Source organism: Nelumbo lutea, chromosome 4 (assembly GCF_056320005.1).
Source record: "Nelumbo lutea isolate HS-2025 chromosome 4, American lotus-T2T, whole genome shotgun sequence".
Classification (NCBI taxonomy): domain Eukaryota; kingdom Viridiplantae; phylum Streptophyta; class Magnoliopsida; order Proteales; family Nelumbonaceae; genus Nelumbo; species Nelumbo lutea.
This window is the reverse complement of record NC_142687.1, coordinates 20890919-20909335: the sequence shown is the minus strand read 5'-3', so window position 1 is coordinate 20909335 and position 18417 is coordinate 20890919. Positions and strand designations below refer to the sequence as shown.

Below are 18417 nucleotides of genomic sequence, written 5' to 3'. Positions count from 1 at the left end.
CCACCAATACTGCCTAATACGATTCTACCGGCATATCAGATGTATTAATATTTTAAACCTTGATTTGGTTAGCTGTTTTTTTTTTCAGAAAATGATTTCTCAGGCCATGTCTTGAAATGGGGAAATGTGTGGTATTAGAAAACACTATTTGTGATATTTCTGGTTTTTTTTACTGTTGATAATAATATTATGCTGACATGGCATCGAAAAACACTTTATGTGACAGTAGCAACAATGGTACCAAATAAATAACCCAAAAAATGTTTTCTTAATTTCTGAAAAAACGATGTCCATGCAACACCATTTTCTGAGAAAATGGCTCTCATTTTCATATTGAGGATGCAAGCTCAATGAGTGTTGCTTTGTTCAACCTGTTCTTGAATGTTATATGAAGGTGCATTCCTCCGGTATGGACCTTATTATTTTCACTTTATGGGCCCTGTATACATGCATCCTCTTATAGGGCTTTTACGACACAGATAGATTGAGAGAGGAAGGGTTTTGTGGTTGTATATACTATATAGGACACTAGGGTTTGTGAGAGGCTGAACATCAACAGCCTTTGTTCTTTCATTGATATAATAGATTTCTACTCCTCCCTTAGATAAAAGACATAAGGTTGAACCACATTAAAGGGGGGTTTTCCGTAATGGAATACATGTTGTAGGCCACTAGGCCCTGATGTGTTTCAATGCCTTGAGATTTGGAATACATGTATTTTATTAAAATATTTCAAATCATTGTCGTAAGTGTTATAACAGTAGGGATGTAAGTCGGGTGGGTTGGGTCGGGTTTATGGTCAATCTAGGCCTGGTCTTAAAATTTGGGCTTAAGGTTTGAGCCCAGGGTCAAACTTGATTTTTTCAACCCAAGCTCAGCCTGTACAGTAATATATATATATATATATGTGTGTGTGTGTGTGTGTGTGTGTGTGTATGTGTGTGTATGTAGAGTTCACATTTGCACCCCACAAGGGGGTGCTCCACAACGTCCCACAGTACATCCCCGTCGTGCATTGGGAACATCTCCCGATGATGTCAGAAATAATGATGTCATCATCGGGAGATGTTCCTAATGCACGACGGGGATGTGATGTGGGACATTGATCTGAACTCAAATATGTATGCAAAATATGTATATATCTATATGTAAATATATATGCAACATTTATATTATTACATATATACACATATGTATGTATAAATGTATACAGTTGGGCCTGGACCGGGCTACCTAAGGGCTAGGCTCAAATCCCAACTTGAGGACTGAAAATCCAAGCCCAGCCTGTGTAAAATTCTGGATTGGGTCGGTTTAGGCTTGGGCTAGGTTCGCCCAAGTTGCACCCCTATCTAACAGTATGATGGGTTTGAAAACATAAGATTTTAGAACCAACTAAGGGGTGGCTCGTTGATATGTTAGCTGGTTCATTTCAGCATTGGCGTGGAATCAATTCCTACAACCACCCATTTGGGGAAAGAGGGGTTCAATTCCAGACCCCCCCATAGCTCAACCTAAGATGCACCACTAGGGGTGTCAACAGTATTCGAAAATTTGATTTCAAACTTGAGATTCGACATGATCGAATTGAATATGGCTATTTCAAATATCTAATCACTGAAATTCAGATATCCTATTCTGCTATTCTTATCGAATAGCTACTTGGATTCGAATTCGGATATGACCTAATTTGATTCAATAAATATCCGAATTCGATTGATTATTTAATTCTTATATATAATATATAAAATACTTAAATATTTTATATAATTTATATATAAAATAATTAAATTATATAAATAATTTATATATTATGTATTTTATATAAATAAAATATTTATTAATTACCTAAAATAATTAATTGATCGAATTCAAATCGAAGCGAATATCAATTTTCAATATCTGATGGATATTGAATCAAATTCGGATATCAAATTCAAATTTGAATATTACATGATTTCAATTCAAATTTGATCCATTTACACTCCTATCCACCATACCATAAAAAATGCATTTTCTCTGTGATGTGTTTTGGTATCAACGATAAGAGCCACAACCACACTACGAAAACACCTGAAACTTTGTGTGCTCTTGAATCACTGTTTTTTTTCTATTTATTAATCGTTTCAGATATCAGGTTTGTCATTTCATAAAGTCTTATGGGCCAGTATTGGACTCAAAGCCCAGTCAATAGTTGGGCCGGAGTATAAAACTGCCCATGTCTGAAAATCAGCCAAACTCATCTTTCAAGCAGCCTGTTGGCTTATGATGCATTGCTACAAGCTTCGGACCTAGTAAGAGCAACGCCAGCCTTAAGGTATGAACTTAGGATACAAGAATTCGCTCGTTTTCATAGATTATGAGCAACCAGTACAAGACATTTTTATAGACCATGGTTTTTAAAATTGGATCGGATTGGATGATTGGGTCTGAAAATCTAGGAATCGGTTTGGTAATCAATTCCGTTTTATCCTAAAACTTTTTTTTGGTCAAAGCCATTAATTTGTCACCAATCCATTGACCTAGAAGATCGAAAATCATCCATTTGAACCGAATGACCAGACCATTTAACTCAAGAATGGTCTCTGAACAGTTCTCTATCCAGTCCGATTTAAAAATTTTTTAATGGACAACCACAACCCACAAGCTGTCAGACCAGTCAAGCTCTCCTGGTCCTGAATCTCTTGGATTATGTAAAGATTTCTCATCCAAACGGGTCTCATACCACCTGCCGCCCACAACATGTAGCAGAGAGAACTCGGGCCACTGAAAACTCCCTTTAAATTAAATTTGGGGTTCACCCTTGGTTTGACCAGTGGGTCCACTGGCCCACTGCAGGCGGCTCTAGCATAGGTCGCCCCTTGCTTTTGGCCTCTGTCTTAATGCGTTGACTCCAAAGAAAAGCACACTTTGGAGTCAACGAGGGGTTCTTTCCAAGCAACAGTATGAATTCAAATATGTTTAAGGGTTGCTCTGTGCTCATTAGATAATAACGGGGCTCTACGTAAAAGATTATTGTTATTCATTTTCTTTTCTTTTTCTTTTTCTTTTATTTTTTTAAAACTTTAGTATATTTTGTAAGGATTAAAATATCGATACAAGTGATGTGCATGCGTCCAGATATGGGTGGATATACTGATATAAAAGCTTTTTTTGAAAACTTTATAACACACTGCAGTACCCTTTAATAACTGTAAAATTAAAAACATAAAAAACAATGTTTTATGATCATATTAATATGCACCAATACCCATTCGAGGGTGTGAAATATATCGATATTTTAATCCTTAAAATTTTATAATACCCTTTTATTCTGTAATGATTAGGGCAAAAACTTGGGCCTCACAATTACTTACTTTAGGTTAATAAGAACAGATCCACTGTTGCATGGTGCTGGCCCTTGCAAGTTAATGGGGGCATTTAAAGGCAATAGAAATTGTCTTAGGAATGCTAATATAAAGGGTCATTTACATAGACGCCCCCTTTAGTCTGCATTCTGCAACCATTTTATTTATGATTTTTTTCATAAACGGGAGTAACGAAATGACATTATAACATCCATTTGATCAAATTAATCAAAAGAGAAATTACAAAAGAAACCCTGAGCCTATGCTATTTCTCGTTTTCTATTATCACATGGTTGGTTTTGTTTTTTAAAAACACAAAACAACTTCATAGCAAAAAATAATATAATTTTGCTAATGTGACAGTTGTTTTTGGTTTTCAAAAAACAAAACCAACCATATTGTCAAACACCTCCTTACAGTTTCAAATATATTTGTCACCAAATGAAGTTTCAAGAAGCAATAATTCGTGTTCCGTTTTTTTTTTTTTTTTTTTTTTACTTTTTGTTAATATATACAAAGAGACATGGATACATTCTTCGGGTTGTAACTTGTAACTTTGTAACTCTGCTCTAATATCTCCATTTGTCTTCCTTCCCTTCATACTGTGTGCAAACAAATGCAGCCCAAATTCACATGCTCAACCTTCCTAAATCTTTTAGTCTGTTTACACGAATATACATGCCAATCCAAATTGGAATGCTTATGCTCAATTTGAAAGGAGCACAAATACAAATTTGTAGAGTGCAAAAGCTTATATTTTGTATTATTTTCCCTTTGTATACATTTGTACTCCTTCCAAACTGAGCCTTATGAGTAATCAAAGAAAGAGAAAGAAAACATGTATTTATTGAAGTAAAAGATATCTGATAATAAATGCATTACAATTGATTAAAGACTTCTTTTCCAAATGGATGCCTTGAAGATTAGTTTACAATCTTTAGAGCATTTAATCCTTGTTCAATCTCTTTTGTCATGGTAACTGCTTTTAATTTCCATGAAAATTTCTATAGATTTAAGGATCCTGCATTTCTATGCTTATAAACATTATGTTTTCCTATGTCCTGATGATGCCATCAGCACTGCTACAGCCACAACAAACATGAACAACATGCTCGCGAGCAAAATATATGTTCTTCTGGATGATCTCCTGTACTCTCCAAACACAAGTATGCCCCAAAAGGTGCTCACAAGTGGAAGTGCCTGCAATATATGCAATTTAAACGAGTAAATCGATAGTATTTAGATAAACAAGAAATGCTTGCATATAGCATATTAATGGAAGTGTATATATGTAGATATGCATGAACAAATACATTAGCTTTTTATTTTTTAACAAAGGCATTAGCTATATAACTGAACACTGCAGACTTTTCAACAATACAACATTCAAGGACAATCATTTCCAACAATCTGGATTACCCATAGGCCACCAAATGTTTTGACCACATTCAGAGTCCCATTTCTTCACACAGTGATTATTGGTTCTGCATAGGCAGACAGCTTCATCTGCCCTTGCAACAAAACCTGGGCGGCCCAGTATTCAGGTAATCCTGATTGATGGCCAAGTTTGCTTCATTCTTAATTTTCATTATGTATAAAGAGCCTTAAGTGTAACACATTTGCATTCACCACATGTACTAACCTGTACAGCATCAGCTGCAGCATACCCTGCAGCTTGACCCCCCATGAACTGCAAACCATTCCCAAACCCACACAACAGTCCTGCCAAAAAGGCCCAATTTCTGCCATTCCAATCCCTTAGATAAGCTTTTATTGATGATTTTGGTAGGTTGAGTACAGGGTGGTAAAGGAAGGTGAGGTTTAGGATGACGGCAATGGCGAAACAAGAGGCCGAGAAATAGAAGAATGCAGTGTACACGACCAAATGAGGAACCCCTTCTTTCAATGTGCGCCACTGGTCATTTGTTGCCAGGTTGAATGCTGGTGAGAAGAAGGAGAAACAAAAACCAGCAAAGAAGGTTATGCCCAGTCCAATCAAAATATTCTTTCCAAACACCTGTTAAATAAGAGGAGCATCAGTTTAGTCTAGCTGCTATTCAAGAAAGAGGATATTTTTGCCTAGATCTTGGAAACAGTAGCAAACTAAACACATAAAAGAAAATAATAATCTTATGGAAGTAAATTCGTACTGATATGTATGTAATGACATGTATTATACACAAAAAAGAAACACTAAATCTAGACAGTCTAGATTTGCTGCATTATCTGTCCTTAATGCATCCGGAATAATCAGTTACCATCTACTGAACAAGTCTTGATGGCATCAATGACCAGTATGCGTGTTTTTATGAATATGCAGGCAGAATGGTGCTCACACATTGTTGAGTTCCCAAAGCAATCACATTTGGATACATGTTAAAGTGTTCTAACACTAACCTTGATAGCTCTTCTGTTTTCAAGTTCCACGAGAAAATCTGCCGTTCCAAACTTTATCTTCTCTGAAAACTTATCTCCATTCTCCAGATCCTTTGTCTTATCTATCAGTATTCAATGTTTCCAGGAAATGTTGAGTATTACCAATTTGTTCAGCAATAAGAGACCAACCCAATTATCAAATGTCTGATCTCCAGAGAGATACTTACCATTGTTTGGAAATGTTTCTTTAAGCACTGAAATTTCTACATTCCTGACAAATGTTGAATTTTGGAGGATGTAAGTTTTGTTATGAAGACTGGATGATAGGATAGGAGGTGACAATAAAAATTAAATTTTGTTTTCAAATATACAAGTAATAGGGGAAAATGGAAATAGTTTAAAGTTTTGTATGAGAAACTTAAGAATGGACAGAAATATAATAAACCTGACAACCAGATATTGGAAAAACAGAAGATATGCTAAAGAAAGAGAAAACCTGTGACAAATTCCAGCAGAGCATTGGTGAAATTAGGTGATATGTGAAGTTGATTTCACCAAAAAATATAGATGAAGTAAGAGCAGCATGCATTAAAAAATAAGATTGACATGTTAGGGAATGTTCGCTATTGATACTTTCTAGTCCTATCTTGGGAAGATGTATAGAGAGGCTAAAACTATACCGTGTTCCATGCTTGTAATTATTTGACAGTTCTTTGAGCTTTGCTTTATTATCTGCTGCATTGGAGGAGTGAACAGCAGATCCAAGACAAACTGCAATCAGGAAGCATGCAGCACCAGGGAAAAGAATCTCGGCTTTGTTAATCTTGTCATCTAAAAAGTAATTTAATGTTGTTCCTGTTGCATCCAGTATGGCGAAAGATTTAATTTTTTGCCACAATATTATCTATTCTAAATATTTTCTAAACATTTATACACAGAATGTAATACTAATAATGTACTGTGATGATACAGCATAATTTTATCAAAGGAATCTCAATGATCTATGAAAATGTAAAAATTGTTTCAAGTAAAATATACCTATAACTACAGTTATGCTTGAAGTGATAACCTCTGTTACTGACAAACCAACAAAAGCCCATGCATATTGGGTAGACAGGTTCCCAAGGCTGAGAACTATTCCACCTGCCATTGCAAACATCACACTGGGCCAATTGTCCTGCATTAAAGTGATAAAAAAATATTTAAGATCAAGTGCAAGTGATATGTATCCAAAATGAAATAAAGAAATGGACTATACTTCCTAGGTAAAATAAAAATTGGCTCCATAGAGCAATAACTAGATCAAAATAATTGGATCCAATCTTGTTAAACCATTGCATACCAAATTCAGCAGGATGTCTACAAGAAGCATTATATTTTAGAGTGAAAATGAGTAACCCATGAGATTCCTGGTAAATTGAAACCGAGATTTATTAAGTAGTGTAACGTATCAAGCTAGGAAAGATAAGATAACTGTGACATGATCACTGCCATGAGACCCACATTTCTCCTGAAACAATTATGCTTTTATGGTGCTTTATCGCCATTCCTACAATACTTAGTAAAGTTTGCACAATAAAGAACCAGAAAGAGTATATCTATATAAATATCTGGATAAATGTATACTGACATACATAGATATGATATATAATAACCAGATATATATGCAATGCAAACACATACACATGAGAAGTAGTTAGTAAAAACAATAGAAGAACAAAAAAATTACAATAGCAAAATCTCAAGCTTGAATTCACAACTTAAACTGCAAAGGATCAGACAATAAATTCTTCAACAGTTCTACGCTGAAATGGGCCAAAACGTTATAAAACTAGCTTGATATGGGAAAAAACCAAAAGCAATGATAATAAAAAGAGAAAGTAGAAAAGGAGGAACTCACCTGAGAAAGCTGAGTTATGAAGTTCGGCATGCCATGTTTGCTTTTGCCAATCTCCCCAAAGGTCAAAGCAATTATTATGGCAGCTAAGAAATTTGTGATGGTGTAATCAAGGTAGGTATGCTGAGGAAGCCGACCCCTTCTCTCCAGAAGAGTCAATATAGCAGGCCAAGTACCCAAGTAGAAAAGGGCAAGCAACATGCAGGCTATGGCACCCCCTTTGCTCTCCACCACATACATCTTCAACACAGCAAAATTGATACCCTCGATTGAAAGGGGAAGCAGAGAACCAACACAAGAAAAATCCTGTAGGAAGAAGTAACCATAAGACCCTTACCCTCTTATCTCCTTCTTAGTGAAATTTAGCATACCACTGCCTGGAAGACAACAGTTGGCAAAAAGATACTTTGAAAAAGAAAGACAGATCCTCATAGTATGATTGCAAAATTGAAAGCTCTATCAGCCTTGAATACTGGAACAAAACTCTTAAGGAGAACTTCAACAAAAACTACTGAGGAATATCAATCTGTAAATTCCCTGCCCCAAAAGTATTGTAGTAAAACAAAATTTGGAATACCCAGTTAAGTTGAAACTCCCCCAATCAGTCAACAACAGCAACTATGAGCAATAAATTTAGAAAAAGAAAAAAAAAAGACCATCCACAGAAAAATAAATGAATAAGGGAATACATGAAAATAATTATAGTGCAGACACTATCAGAAACCGCACTTACTGATCCTTACAAGGAGCAAACTAACTGCAAGGAGAAGAAAGAAAGACACTACAAGAAACACTGTACTTCAAATGGTATATAAACCAGGCCAAATGAATCAAATCTCCAATAAACATCAATATCATAGATACCAACTTCGGATTCTCTCCAAAAGTCGGTTAATCTTTCTAAAGCCGATTTAACAGAGTTTTCTTACTGATCGTACAACTTTGAAGTAAAGTAGTTGCAGAGAGAGATGGAAGCGGAGCCCAAGACACCAAGGGAACTCAAAAGATGCAGGTGAATTGAGATGAGCTCCGAATCCTCTTCAACTCAGTTGGGATAGAATTTATTGGAATAAATATAATCTAGAAAAGCAGATATAGTATACCTGGAATCTTTGGAACCATGCGAGGAAAGTCCTTCCTCTCGCCGAAAAACAAGCAACTTCGTTACTTCGTCAAACTTTCCGAGTCAACCCATCGCTTTTCCTTATCCGTCAAACTGGAGTGAGTTGAATTTGATAAGTAGCTTTATCCAGCACGACAACCACGAATAGTAAGGAATTGACGTCCCACAGAATCCAGTCTTTCCATGTCTCCATTTGCTTTGATGATGACGACCATTTTGATCTCATAAACTTTTTTCAGTCTTCAGTACCAAAGTTGATATTGATGACTGTGTAGGGTCGGATCCCGTCCGGTTATATCAGGCGTCGGGATCACTACGGGATCTGCTGTTAGCACAATAAAACGGGCTACCTAACCTATAAGTCTATCACAAGTGGAGTTGAGACTTGCCAACAAAACACGTTGGTAGCTAGAGGGTTGGAACGTGTTTTATTGGCAGGTGATCCGAATTCTCACTAGCGGGCGTATCCATCCTCATTCCTCATAAAATTTGTCCTCTGACCGTCCACACAAGGAATTGGGATCTGCTCTTTGCGATACGTTCCTCGTACCGACTTCACAGTCACATCCCATTGTGTATTTCCATGATAATAATTAACTGACCTTCTGTCCACACAAATTATGCTTATCTCATCCTCCTAAATAGTATCATACGGGATATGGGGTAGTGTAGTGTGAGTAGACGTGGCAAAGTTCCGGTAGAGAGGAGATTCGAAGTCTAATTAATTAGTGGGGATCCACACAATGTACGGGAAAATCTGAATAGTTAAATAATTTTATTTATTATTAATTAATAATCAAAATTTTCTATTAATTAATTAAAAGTGTTCAAAGTTATTGATAATATTTAAAATTTTAATAATTATATTTTTTATTTAATGTTGATTTATAGAAAATAATTATTGTTAATTTATTATCAACAAATATTTTTTAATAAATTTAATTTTATTAATCATTTCTAGTAATTTTAATAATTATAATCATTTGTAGTAATAATTTGTTAATTTCATTATTTTTAAATGAAAATTTGATTGATTTTACATAAATAAAAATAATTATAAAAGTTAACATTTTTATTAATTTCACTAATAATTAACAATTTTATAGGAATGGCAAGGGGGCAGGGCACCCCATCCCTATCCCCACCCTATAGTCAAGACATTTTACCCCATCCCCACCTCGTCCCTATTGTCAGGTGGGTTCAGGGCAAGACACCCACTCCCCGTTTGGAACTGAGAATCCTTGAATTTCTCCACCTCGTCCTCGATGTCATATGAGTTCAGGGTAAGGCACACACTCCTCATCCAGAACTAGGAATCCTCAAATTTTCCTTGCCCTATCCCTAGTGTTGAGTGGGATCAAGTCAAGGCACACACTCCCTGTCCAAGGTTTTTAAAAACCGTTGTCCGGTTTGACGATTCAACTGCCTAGGTCAGTAGTTCACTAACCAAATCAATAGTTTTTGGCCAAAAAGAAATTTAGGGGTGAAATAGAACCAGTCAAGTGATCGGTTCCCAGTTTTCCGATCTGATCATCCGGTTCGATCCAATTTTCAAAACATCGCCCCTTCAACCCAATATTCAATTTGATGATAAAAATGATCAAAAGGATAAATTGAGTATCAGCCACATGGTAAATTTCTATAAGTACTCTAAATTGTCTTTAATTTTCAAAAATGTAATTATATGAAAATTTTGGAAACTTTATTACACTTGTGTAATTTTGAAAATTTATTCAAATTTATTTTTAAATTATCATTAAATCATTTATTTTCTTTTTAAATGGTTTACTTACAGAATTATACTATTTTATACTATATTTTCTAATATAAACTAATCAATAATTTCCTTATTCCAATATTATACTAATTTATCTTAATAATTTGTATAATTATTGGTTCAAATTATAGTTTTCCATTTCCCATAGTCATTTATCTTTAATAATTTTCAATAATTTATAATGAAAATTAAATCATTTTTCAATAGTTTTCCAAAATCTATCAATTGTACTATTCTTTTCTAAAATTCATTCCCATAGTCATTTATTTAATACATTTTAAATAAACTTTCAAAAATTTTATATCTTTTAATTTCCAGAGTGCTATTTGACAAAAATGTAGTTTTATGGAAAATTTTGGAAATTTTATTACATTTGTGTAATTATGGAGGTTTATTGAGAACTGTTTTAAATTGTTATTTAATATTTATTTTTGCTAGGTAGTTTACTAACAAAATTATACTAATTTATCTTTTATTTTCTAATATAAATTAATTAATAATTCCATTTTCCAACATTATAATATTTAATTCCCCATCTACATTGGGTTATTAACTACAATAATAGCAATAAGTAAAATTGTATACTTTTTAATAATTGTTAAATATAATTCTCAATTTTATAGATATTAGTTAAAGAGTTCAAAATGTTGTTAATGAACATGAATATAACAACATTTACCCAAAATACATTAAAAATTTATGATGAGTTAATTAACAATAATATTTTCTAATTTTTTGTAATTTATTAATCATACTTATTAACTTTGGGCAATAACACTATTTAATACTCATTAAATATGGGTTGGATTAAATATTAATAGTATTTAACTATTTATTAATTAATATGAATATTTTAAATGAGAGAGAGAGTGGATATAGATTGGAGAGATTTTAGGAATTGATTGGGGAGTGGGGTAACATGATACGTTCCTAATGGCTTAAAGGAGATACCTTAGGAGAGTGATTCTAAGAATATTTTTAGGTAGTTGGGTTGGGAATGGTGACATGGCTTAATAGGAGTGGTGGTAAGGAGAGAGGAGAGAGAGTGAAGGAGAATGAAGGGTGGGGGTAATGAAGCAAGGAGAGACATGTTGACGTTGACTGTCTTGCTATATATATATATATATATAGATACATAGCGGGGACCCGGGCAATGCATAGGCTTTGTTAAGTAAAAATTAAATTATAGAAATATGCAAAAGTACACAATTGACCAATCTCACCCACTACTTTTAATAATTTTTTTACAATACAAAAATAATAATAATTAATTTCATGTAGGGTTGTGAATGAAACTGAAGAAACTGACCAATCTAACATAAATCAACTTGAGTTGGTCGGTTTCTAATATTTCAGATCGGTTTGGTTCAACAATTTCCCAACCCAACCAACTTGGATCAGTTTTGGTTTGGCCATTTGTAAACCGACCAAAACCAAACTAACATGACCATAGATATATATATTTTGATATTTTAAATATATTTTTAACAAGTGAAATTGGGAAAACACACATATTCCTTAGTCTAAAATATTTTATATTATAAATTTATTTTTTAAAAATACCACTATAATTGTTTAAATTTTAATTTTAATTTTAAAATACCACTATGTTGATGAACGAATTTGCCCTACTGCCTTAATGTAAGAATTGTTTGCAAATCATTAAGCTTTACCAAGTGGTAGAGGCGTTGGCTTTTGATTTTGCTAGCCAAAAATTTTGATTTTCTAAATATTTGGCCTTGAGAATTTTTACCCAAAGTGCATTGTTTTCCTTCAGGAACCTCCAACATAACTTCGATACTTATGTCTTGTTCCTCATTTCAGTATCTTGAAGACCAATTCCACCCTGATCCTTAGGTTTCAACAACCATTTTTACCCAAAGTGCATTTTTACCCACAGATTATTGATTGATGAGCATGTAGCTTTTGGTAATAAGAGAGTTTGCATATGATAATTTGGAACATTTTCAATGGTTGATTTTATAAGCACCGTACGACCAGCTTGGGAAATAGTTTTACTTTTCCACCCACTCAATTTATTTTGGGTTTTCTCCACAATAAGGTTCCAATCTTTAACCTTAGAACTACTGAAAAATAGCGGCCCGCCTAAATAGCGCTCATTTTTGTTCATCTGTCTCACCCCTAGGAATGAAGCCACTCTCAATCGTAGTCTTCTGTGGGTGTTGTTACTAAAATAGATAGCTGATTTATGGAAGTTTATCATTTGTCCTGACCATCTGCAGAAAAGATCAAGAATCTCCTTAAGACGATGTATTTCAGTCCAAGAGGTCTTATCAAACAGAAGCAAATCATCCGCGAAACAAAGATGGTTGATCTTGATGCCCGATCTTCCAAATTTAATTCCATGAAAAGGAGAGAGAGAGAGAGAGAGAGAGAGAGAGAGAGAGAGAGACTCAATGCATATTATAAATAAATATGGAGACAACGGACATCCTTGACAGAGTTCTCTTGATGGCCTGAATGTTTGCCCCGAAATGCCATTGACCAGCACTGCCAAGGTAGGAGTGGAGATGCAAGCTAAGATAAGAGAGCAGAAACTATCCTGGAAACCCAATGACTGCAAAACCTTCCGGAGGAAGGACCATTCAATCCTATCATAGGCCTTAGAGAGGTTCACCTTTAGCATGAAGTACCCTATTTTGCCGTTTTGTTTCTTCATTGTATGGACAACCCCATGTGTTATTATGGTATTATCAGTGATTTTCCTCCCAGGAGTGGAAGCACTTTGAAAAGGAGATATGATCTGAGGAAGAATCTTTTTGAGTCTCAAAGTGATGATTTTGGCAATTATTTTATAAGTTACATTACAGAGTCCAATGGGTTTGAAATCATTTGCTTCCTCAACACTATCTGATTTTGGAATTAAACAGATTGAAGTTTGGTTTACCTTTGCGATTCGAAAGGGATCTCGGAAACACTCTTGGATCAAATGAGTCAACTCCGGGCCAATGAGGTGCCAAAAACGTTGATAAACTATAGCCTGAATCCCATCAGGGCCTGGAGCCTTAGTAGCGCCAATACCGAAAACAGCTTCTTTGATTTCCTCGACCTCTGAAAAGCGACACAACATGTCATTTTCGTGAGGGGTGATTTCCGGGTTAAGGCCATGAAAATCCGAAAGACCTGGAGTGGAAGAGCAAAATAATCGTTTATAGTAATCTGTTAAGATCTGCCTGATGGTTGAGGGGGAGGATGTCCAAGATCCATTCTCATTCTTTAGCCAGCGGATTGATGTTCTTCTTTTTATTGGAAGCCAACATGTGAAAGTAACGGGTATTACGATCCCCCTCACGTATCTTTGGATCCCGAGATCTTTGTTTCCAATATTCTTCTTCTTTGTCCAACCAACGCTCAAGTTCGAGTCACACAACTTTTTCCTCTTCACCCATACCGCAAGCCACATCAAGACTTTGTAAATAAGAGAGCTGCTGTTCCAACCTTCGGATGTGGTGGTGTATACGACCATATTTACGTTGGGCCCAAGAGACCATTCCATTCTTAACCGTCTTGCACTCGTCAATGAAAGATCCTGGAGCAAGAGTCCAATTCTCAAAGAACTTGTCGTGGAAATCATTGTCCTTGAACCAAAAAGATTCAAACCGTGTATGTCCAGTACTTTTTTGCTTTAGGACAAGCTGCAACAACAGTGGAGAGTGATCACTGGCGACTGGCGAGCGCTGGCAAGTGGAATACAGTTGCATTTGGGAAAATTTCTGACCAATTGGAGGAAACTAGAGCCGATCCAAGCGCTGCTTTACAAGGTTCTGAGTATTGCGACGGCTTGACCAAGTAAAATGAGGACCGGCACCACCCAAGTCAATTAAAGCACAATCATCGAGGAGTTTAGTGAACTCTTTTAGCACTCTTGCTTTTGTTGAGATCCACCGCTTTTTTTCCCAACTTTAGTAGTCATATTGAAGTCACAACTCACCAATTATGCAGTAAGTTTCATTATTGGCATTATTGAAAGATCTACGCCCTTCAATTGATGGATGCACGTAACAACAAAGAAGGTCCCAGGTGGCATAACGGGGAAAACCATGAATTCAGCAATGGATTATAGAATCAGAACTTGAAATTATCTCCACATTGATGTTACGATTCCAACCAAACCACAAGCCTCCAGCAAGGCCATGACAAGGAACAATATGAATTTTGTAATTGTTATAGAGACGTAGCAACCTTGTAGACTTGTCTAGCGAACTCTTTGTTTCAGATAGGAAAAAGAAGGAAGGACGTTCCATAGAGAGAAGTCTGTTAAAATTTTGAACTGTCAGTCGACTTCCCGCACCCTGACAGTTCCAAGCTAAGCAAGTCATGGCGCTTGCGGTGGCAAATTTTGGCTTGCCACCTCAGCCATTTCCAGGTCCACAGGCATGTTCAATTTCAGATCAGTATCCGTCGTAGCTTTCAGGTGAGCTCTTTTCTTTAGTCGAATACGGTCTTCTGAAACATGTGGTAACTCATTGGGAATGCAGTCCATCTCTTCATCCACCAGAGGTTCAGCATAATCTGCTTTGCTTTTGGTGGCTATATATCCTCTTTGTGACTTCCCTTGGCGCATGAATGGTGAAAGATCGATCAGAGAGAATTGCAGGGGCATGACTGGAGGTAATGGAATGGGATGAGTCTTGGTTGTACTTGCCTGATTTGGCGGGTGTGCCACCGACAATTTCGGTAGTAAACCCGCCGTCCCCCTTTGTGGGTATTTTCTCTTTGTCGCAACTTACTACAAGCCGGGTTTTGAGATCTTTTATTTCTGGTTCAGTGCTCTTTGAGCGGACCGTTGGTTTAAGTGTGCTTGAGTAGTTCTTCAAATTGCATCTCATAGCACTAGTATGGTGTTGGCCGTTGTCTTGGGATGGCAGTTTTTGAATATCCAGACCCACTTCCATACTTGTAGCCGAGCGTAACGGATCAGAGATTCCACAAATCTCGTCAATAGCAATTAATGGGTTTACTGATTAAGCATGTACAGTTTTCATGTTTTGAACATTGGATAACTTGCCTATTTTGGCGGAGTCAGAACCGTTTGAAACGGTTTGAACTCCTCCCTTCTCGGAAGATGCTCTAGTTTCCAGAACTGATTCCCTCACAATGCTTGGGAATATATAAGTTTGGAGATGTTTGAATTGCACTGTTGTGAGAATGGTGTGACGACAAATTTCGTGAGGAGCTGAGGATTGTATTCAGTCATGCCAATACGAAAATGCAGGGCTGCAAAGGATTGTGAAGACTGATGACAGTTTTGTGAGGACCAAATCCGGTTTCGTTTGCGTTGGGGTCAAATTCCATGGAATTTGGAAAAAGAAAATGTGTATTAATTTTCCACCAATATCGTGCATTCGATCCTTAGATTTGTATCAATTTTAGTTGCATGATTGCACCAATTCTGATTTCTAAATCAAAATGAAGGGTCAAAGTATAAATATCCATCCTGTATATAAAAGGCAATTTTTTATATTTAATATGATTTAGATATGCATAAATTTATTAAGGTAATTCATAAAAAAACCCATGAATACATAACTAATGATGATTCTATTTAGGGGTGTTCACGGGTCGGGTTGGGTCTCTTTATTGGGATTTTTCCAACCGACCCGATCTGGTTGGGTTACTTGGGGTGGAAACCAAAACCGACCTGATCGTTTGAGTCGGGTTGGGTCGGTTTCGGTTTTGCTCCTGTACAAAAGGACACCTAATTGAATTCTAATTATAAATGCCTAATGGGTTGCCTATTTGGTGTAAAAGATTATAGAAAGTTAGAAACTATGATAGATTGCCTATTCTAATTGTAATTGTCTAATGGGCCTTCTAGTTCTGGTAGAAGACTAGTTATAGTTAAGTAGGAAACTATTCAAACTAGGAACTAACGAACTAATAGAAGACAAGTTCGGTTCGGGTCGGGTTGGTTTCGGTTTTCACACAAGAAAACCGAAACCGACCCGATATATCGATTTATATACTTGCCCAACCCAAAACCAACCGGTACTAATGAAAACCCAGCAAACTCAGGTTGAATCGATCCAGGTTTGTCGGTTTGATCGAATTGGGTTTAATCCCAAACTTTACTCCCGGTGGAGGGATGGTCTCCATTAAATTTTATTAAGAAACCAAAATAAAATTATACCTTATCCCTCGAAAAAATCTATATAAAAATCCATAATACAATTGTGTTCAAATGGTCTTTAGAGAATGGGATGATGATGGTGATAAAGTATTAAAATATTATTACCGAAAAAGTATAAGAATATGCATCTAATATATTCATGGTCCATCTTTCTATCATATAGCCAATAAATGTGCATGTTTTAAGCTTTCTGCTGATTCGAGTAAAATATTGGCACTTGAAATCATCAGCGCAATATTATAAAATAATGTGTAAATGATATATCAGACAGACACAGAGGACCATGAAATAGTTGTAAATCAACATGTATAAAATGATTTAATATTATTATTTCTACACATGAATCATTTATTTCTTTGCCATTCCAAATAAAAAAAATAATGCACAAAATTACCTATTGAAAAAAAAATTGTTAAGTCAACTCAATCTTAATATGCCAACTAATGACTTTTATAGGTTTTTATATATTACTATACAGTATGTAAGTAATCCAGTATACATATTAGACTATCAATATGTTATTACTTATTTTAAATCAAAATATTAATTAATAAATAGCTGAATCTTCAGCTCAGCCCTTTCAAACAAGTAAGTCCTTAGGCTGCATTTGTTTGTGATATAAACATTAAATTAGGGTATTTATGCATTCCGGTTCGTGTTTGCGAGCGCTTGTTTGAAACATAAAAAAGTAATGATTATCAAAGTAAAATTGCATTTTTTGATACTTTCGTATTCTAAAAAAAACAGCATTATTGTACCTATTTTTTGGATACAAATTTGTATTCATTTGATAATTAATTTTTTGACTAAAGTTGAGACATTGGAGCATAAGATAGTTGGAGCAGTTAATGATGGGCCCATACTGATTAACGGTAGATGCTGGATTGTCACATTTTGAAAATTCGGATATTGAATTATTGCATTTTAAAATTTAAAGACTAAATTATCGCTCGAGCCAAATTACACGATACTGATCCGAAATTTTCCCAATTGATCAGATGAAAACTTGCAATACCTAAATCCAACAGCAATAATAAGGAAACATAGTGCTTATTTGGTACTAAAGAAATTTATTGTTTCCACTTAATTGTTGTTGGATGAATGAAGTCCTCTTTTAAGGCTTTGGAATCACTATACACTATTGAATATTGAATAAAAAAATAATTCTCTGAAGTTCTATTATCTCCAATTAAGTGTTATGCACGCATTAGTTGGGGCATCATGTTGCAAAGGTCAAAAGAGTCAACTCTTATATATTGATGCACAAAGGATTTCAGATTTTCACGAAAAGTACCAATGGGGCATTCCGAGAATTGAACTCGAGACCTCTCGCACCCTAAGCGAGAATCATACCACTAGACCAAATGCCCTTTTGTGAAATTAATGTAATTGAGATCTTTGAAATATTTTAAGGCTGCATTTGGCATTCCTTGTTTAAAGGATTTATCTCCTTTTTGCTGTTAAAAATTCAGTGTTCACAATATCATTTTAACTGCAAAAAAGTTGATAACAGATAAGTCCTTAAAACAAAGAATGCAAAGTTATAGGATAAGAGCTCAAAAACGTTTGCCAAAAACAGGGGAGTTCAATGTACTTAACAAAACAGGGTGGCGATCTGTGATCTGTGTAACTCTCTTATGTTCTTCTCCACTCGCGACGATATCTCTGTGATGGTCAACCCCATGATGCTGGCATTGCTGTACACATAAGGATGTTATGTAAACATTCCATATAAAATTATACGTATAT

At 35.4% G+C, this 18417-nt stretch overlaps 1 protein-coding gene and 1 non-coding gene across 6 annotated transcripts; both read right to left on the bottom strand.

The window, feature by feature from the left end:
- Positions 1 to 4172: 4172 nt before the first annotated feature.
- On the bottom strand, positions 4173 to 9012 carry LOC148854473 (ureide permease 2-like). Of its 5 annotated transcripts, none has more exons than XM_088982559.1 (8): positions 8721 to 9012; positions 7621 to 7923; positions 6759 to 6897; positions 6401 to 6575; positions 5948 to 5991; positions 5742 to 5842; positions 4987 to 5361; positions 4173 to 4544 (listed from the first exon to the last, which is right to left on the bottom strand). In XM_088982559.1, exons 2-8 carry the CDS (start codon positions 7855 to 7857, stop codon positions 4389 to 4391), a joined length of 1227 nt encoding a protein of 408 aa, XP_088838685.1. In that variant the 5' UTR covers positions 7858 to 7923; positions 8721 to 9012; the 3' UTR covers positions 4173 to 4388. The 5 variants fall into 5 exon arrangements, with proteins under 5 accessions (XP_088838685.1, XP_088838686.1, XP_088838684.1 ...); XM_088982560.1 differs by having other exon boundaries at positions 8556 to 8722; XM_088982558.1 differs by lacking the exon at positions 8721 to 9012 and adding an exon at positions 8547 to 8666.
- An 8954-nt stretch (positions 9013 to 17966) lies between these two features.
- On the bottom strand, positions 17967 to 18038 carry TRNAP-AGG (transfer RNA proline (anticodon AGG)). The gene has a single exon. It is a non-coding gene; the product is annotated as a tRNA-Pro (tRNA).
- Positions 18039 to 18417: the final 379 nt, after the last annotated feature.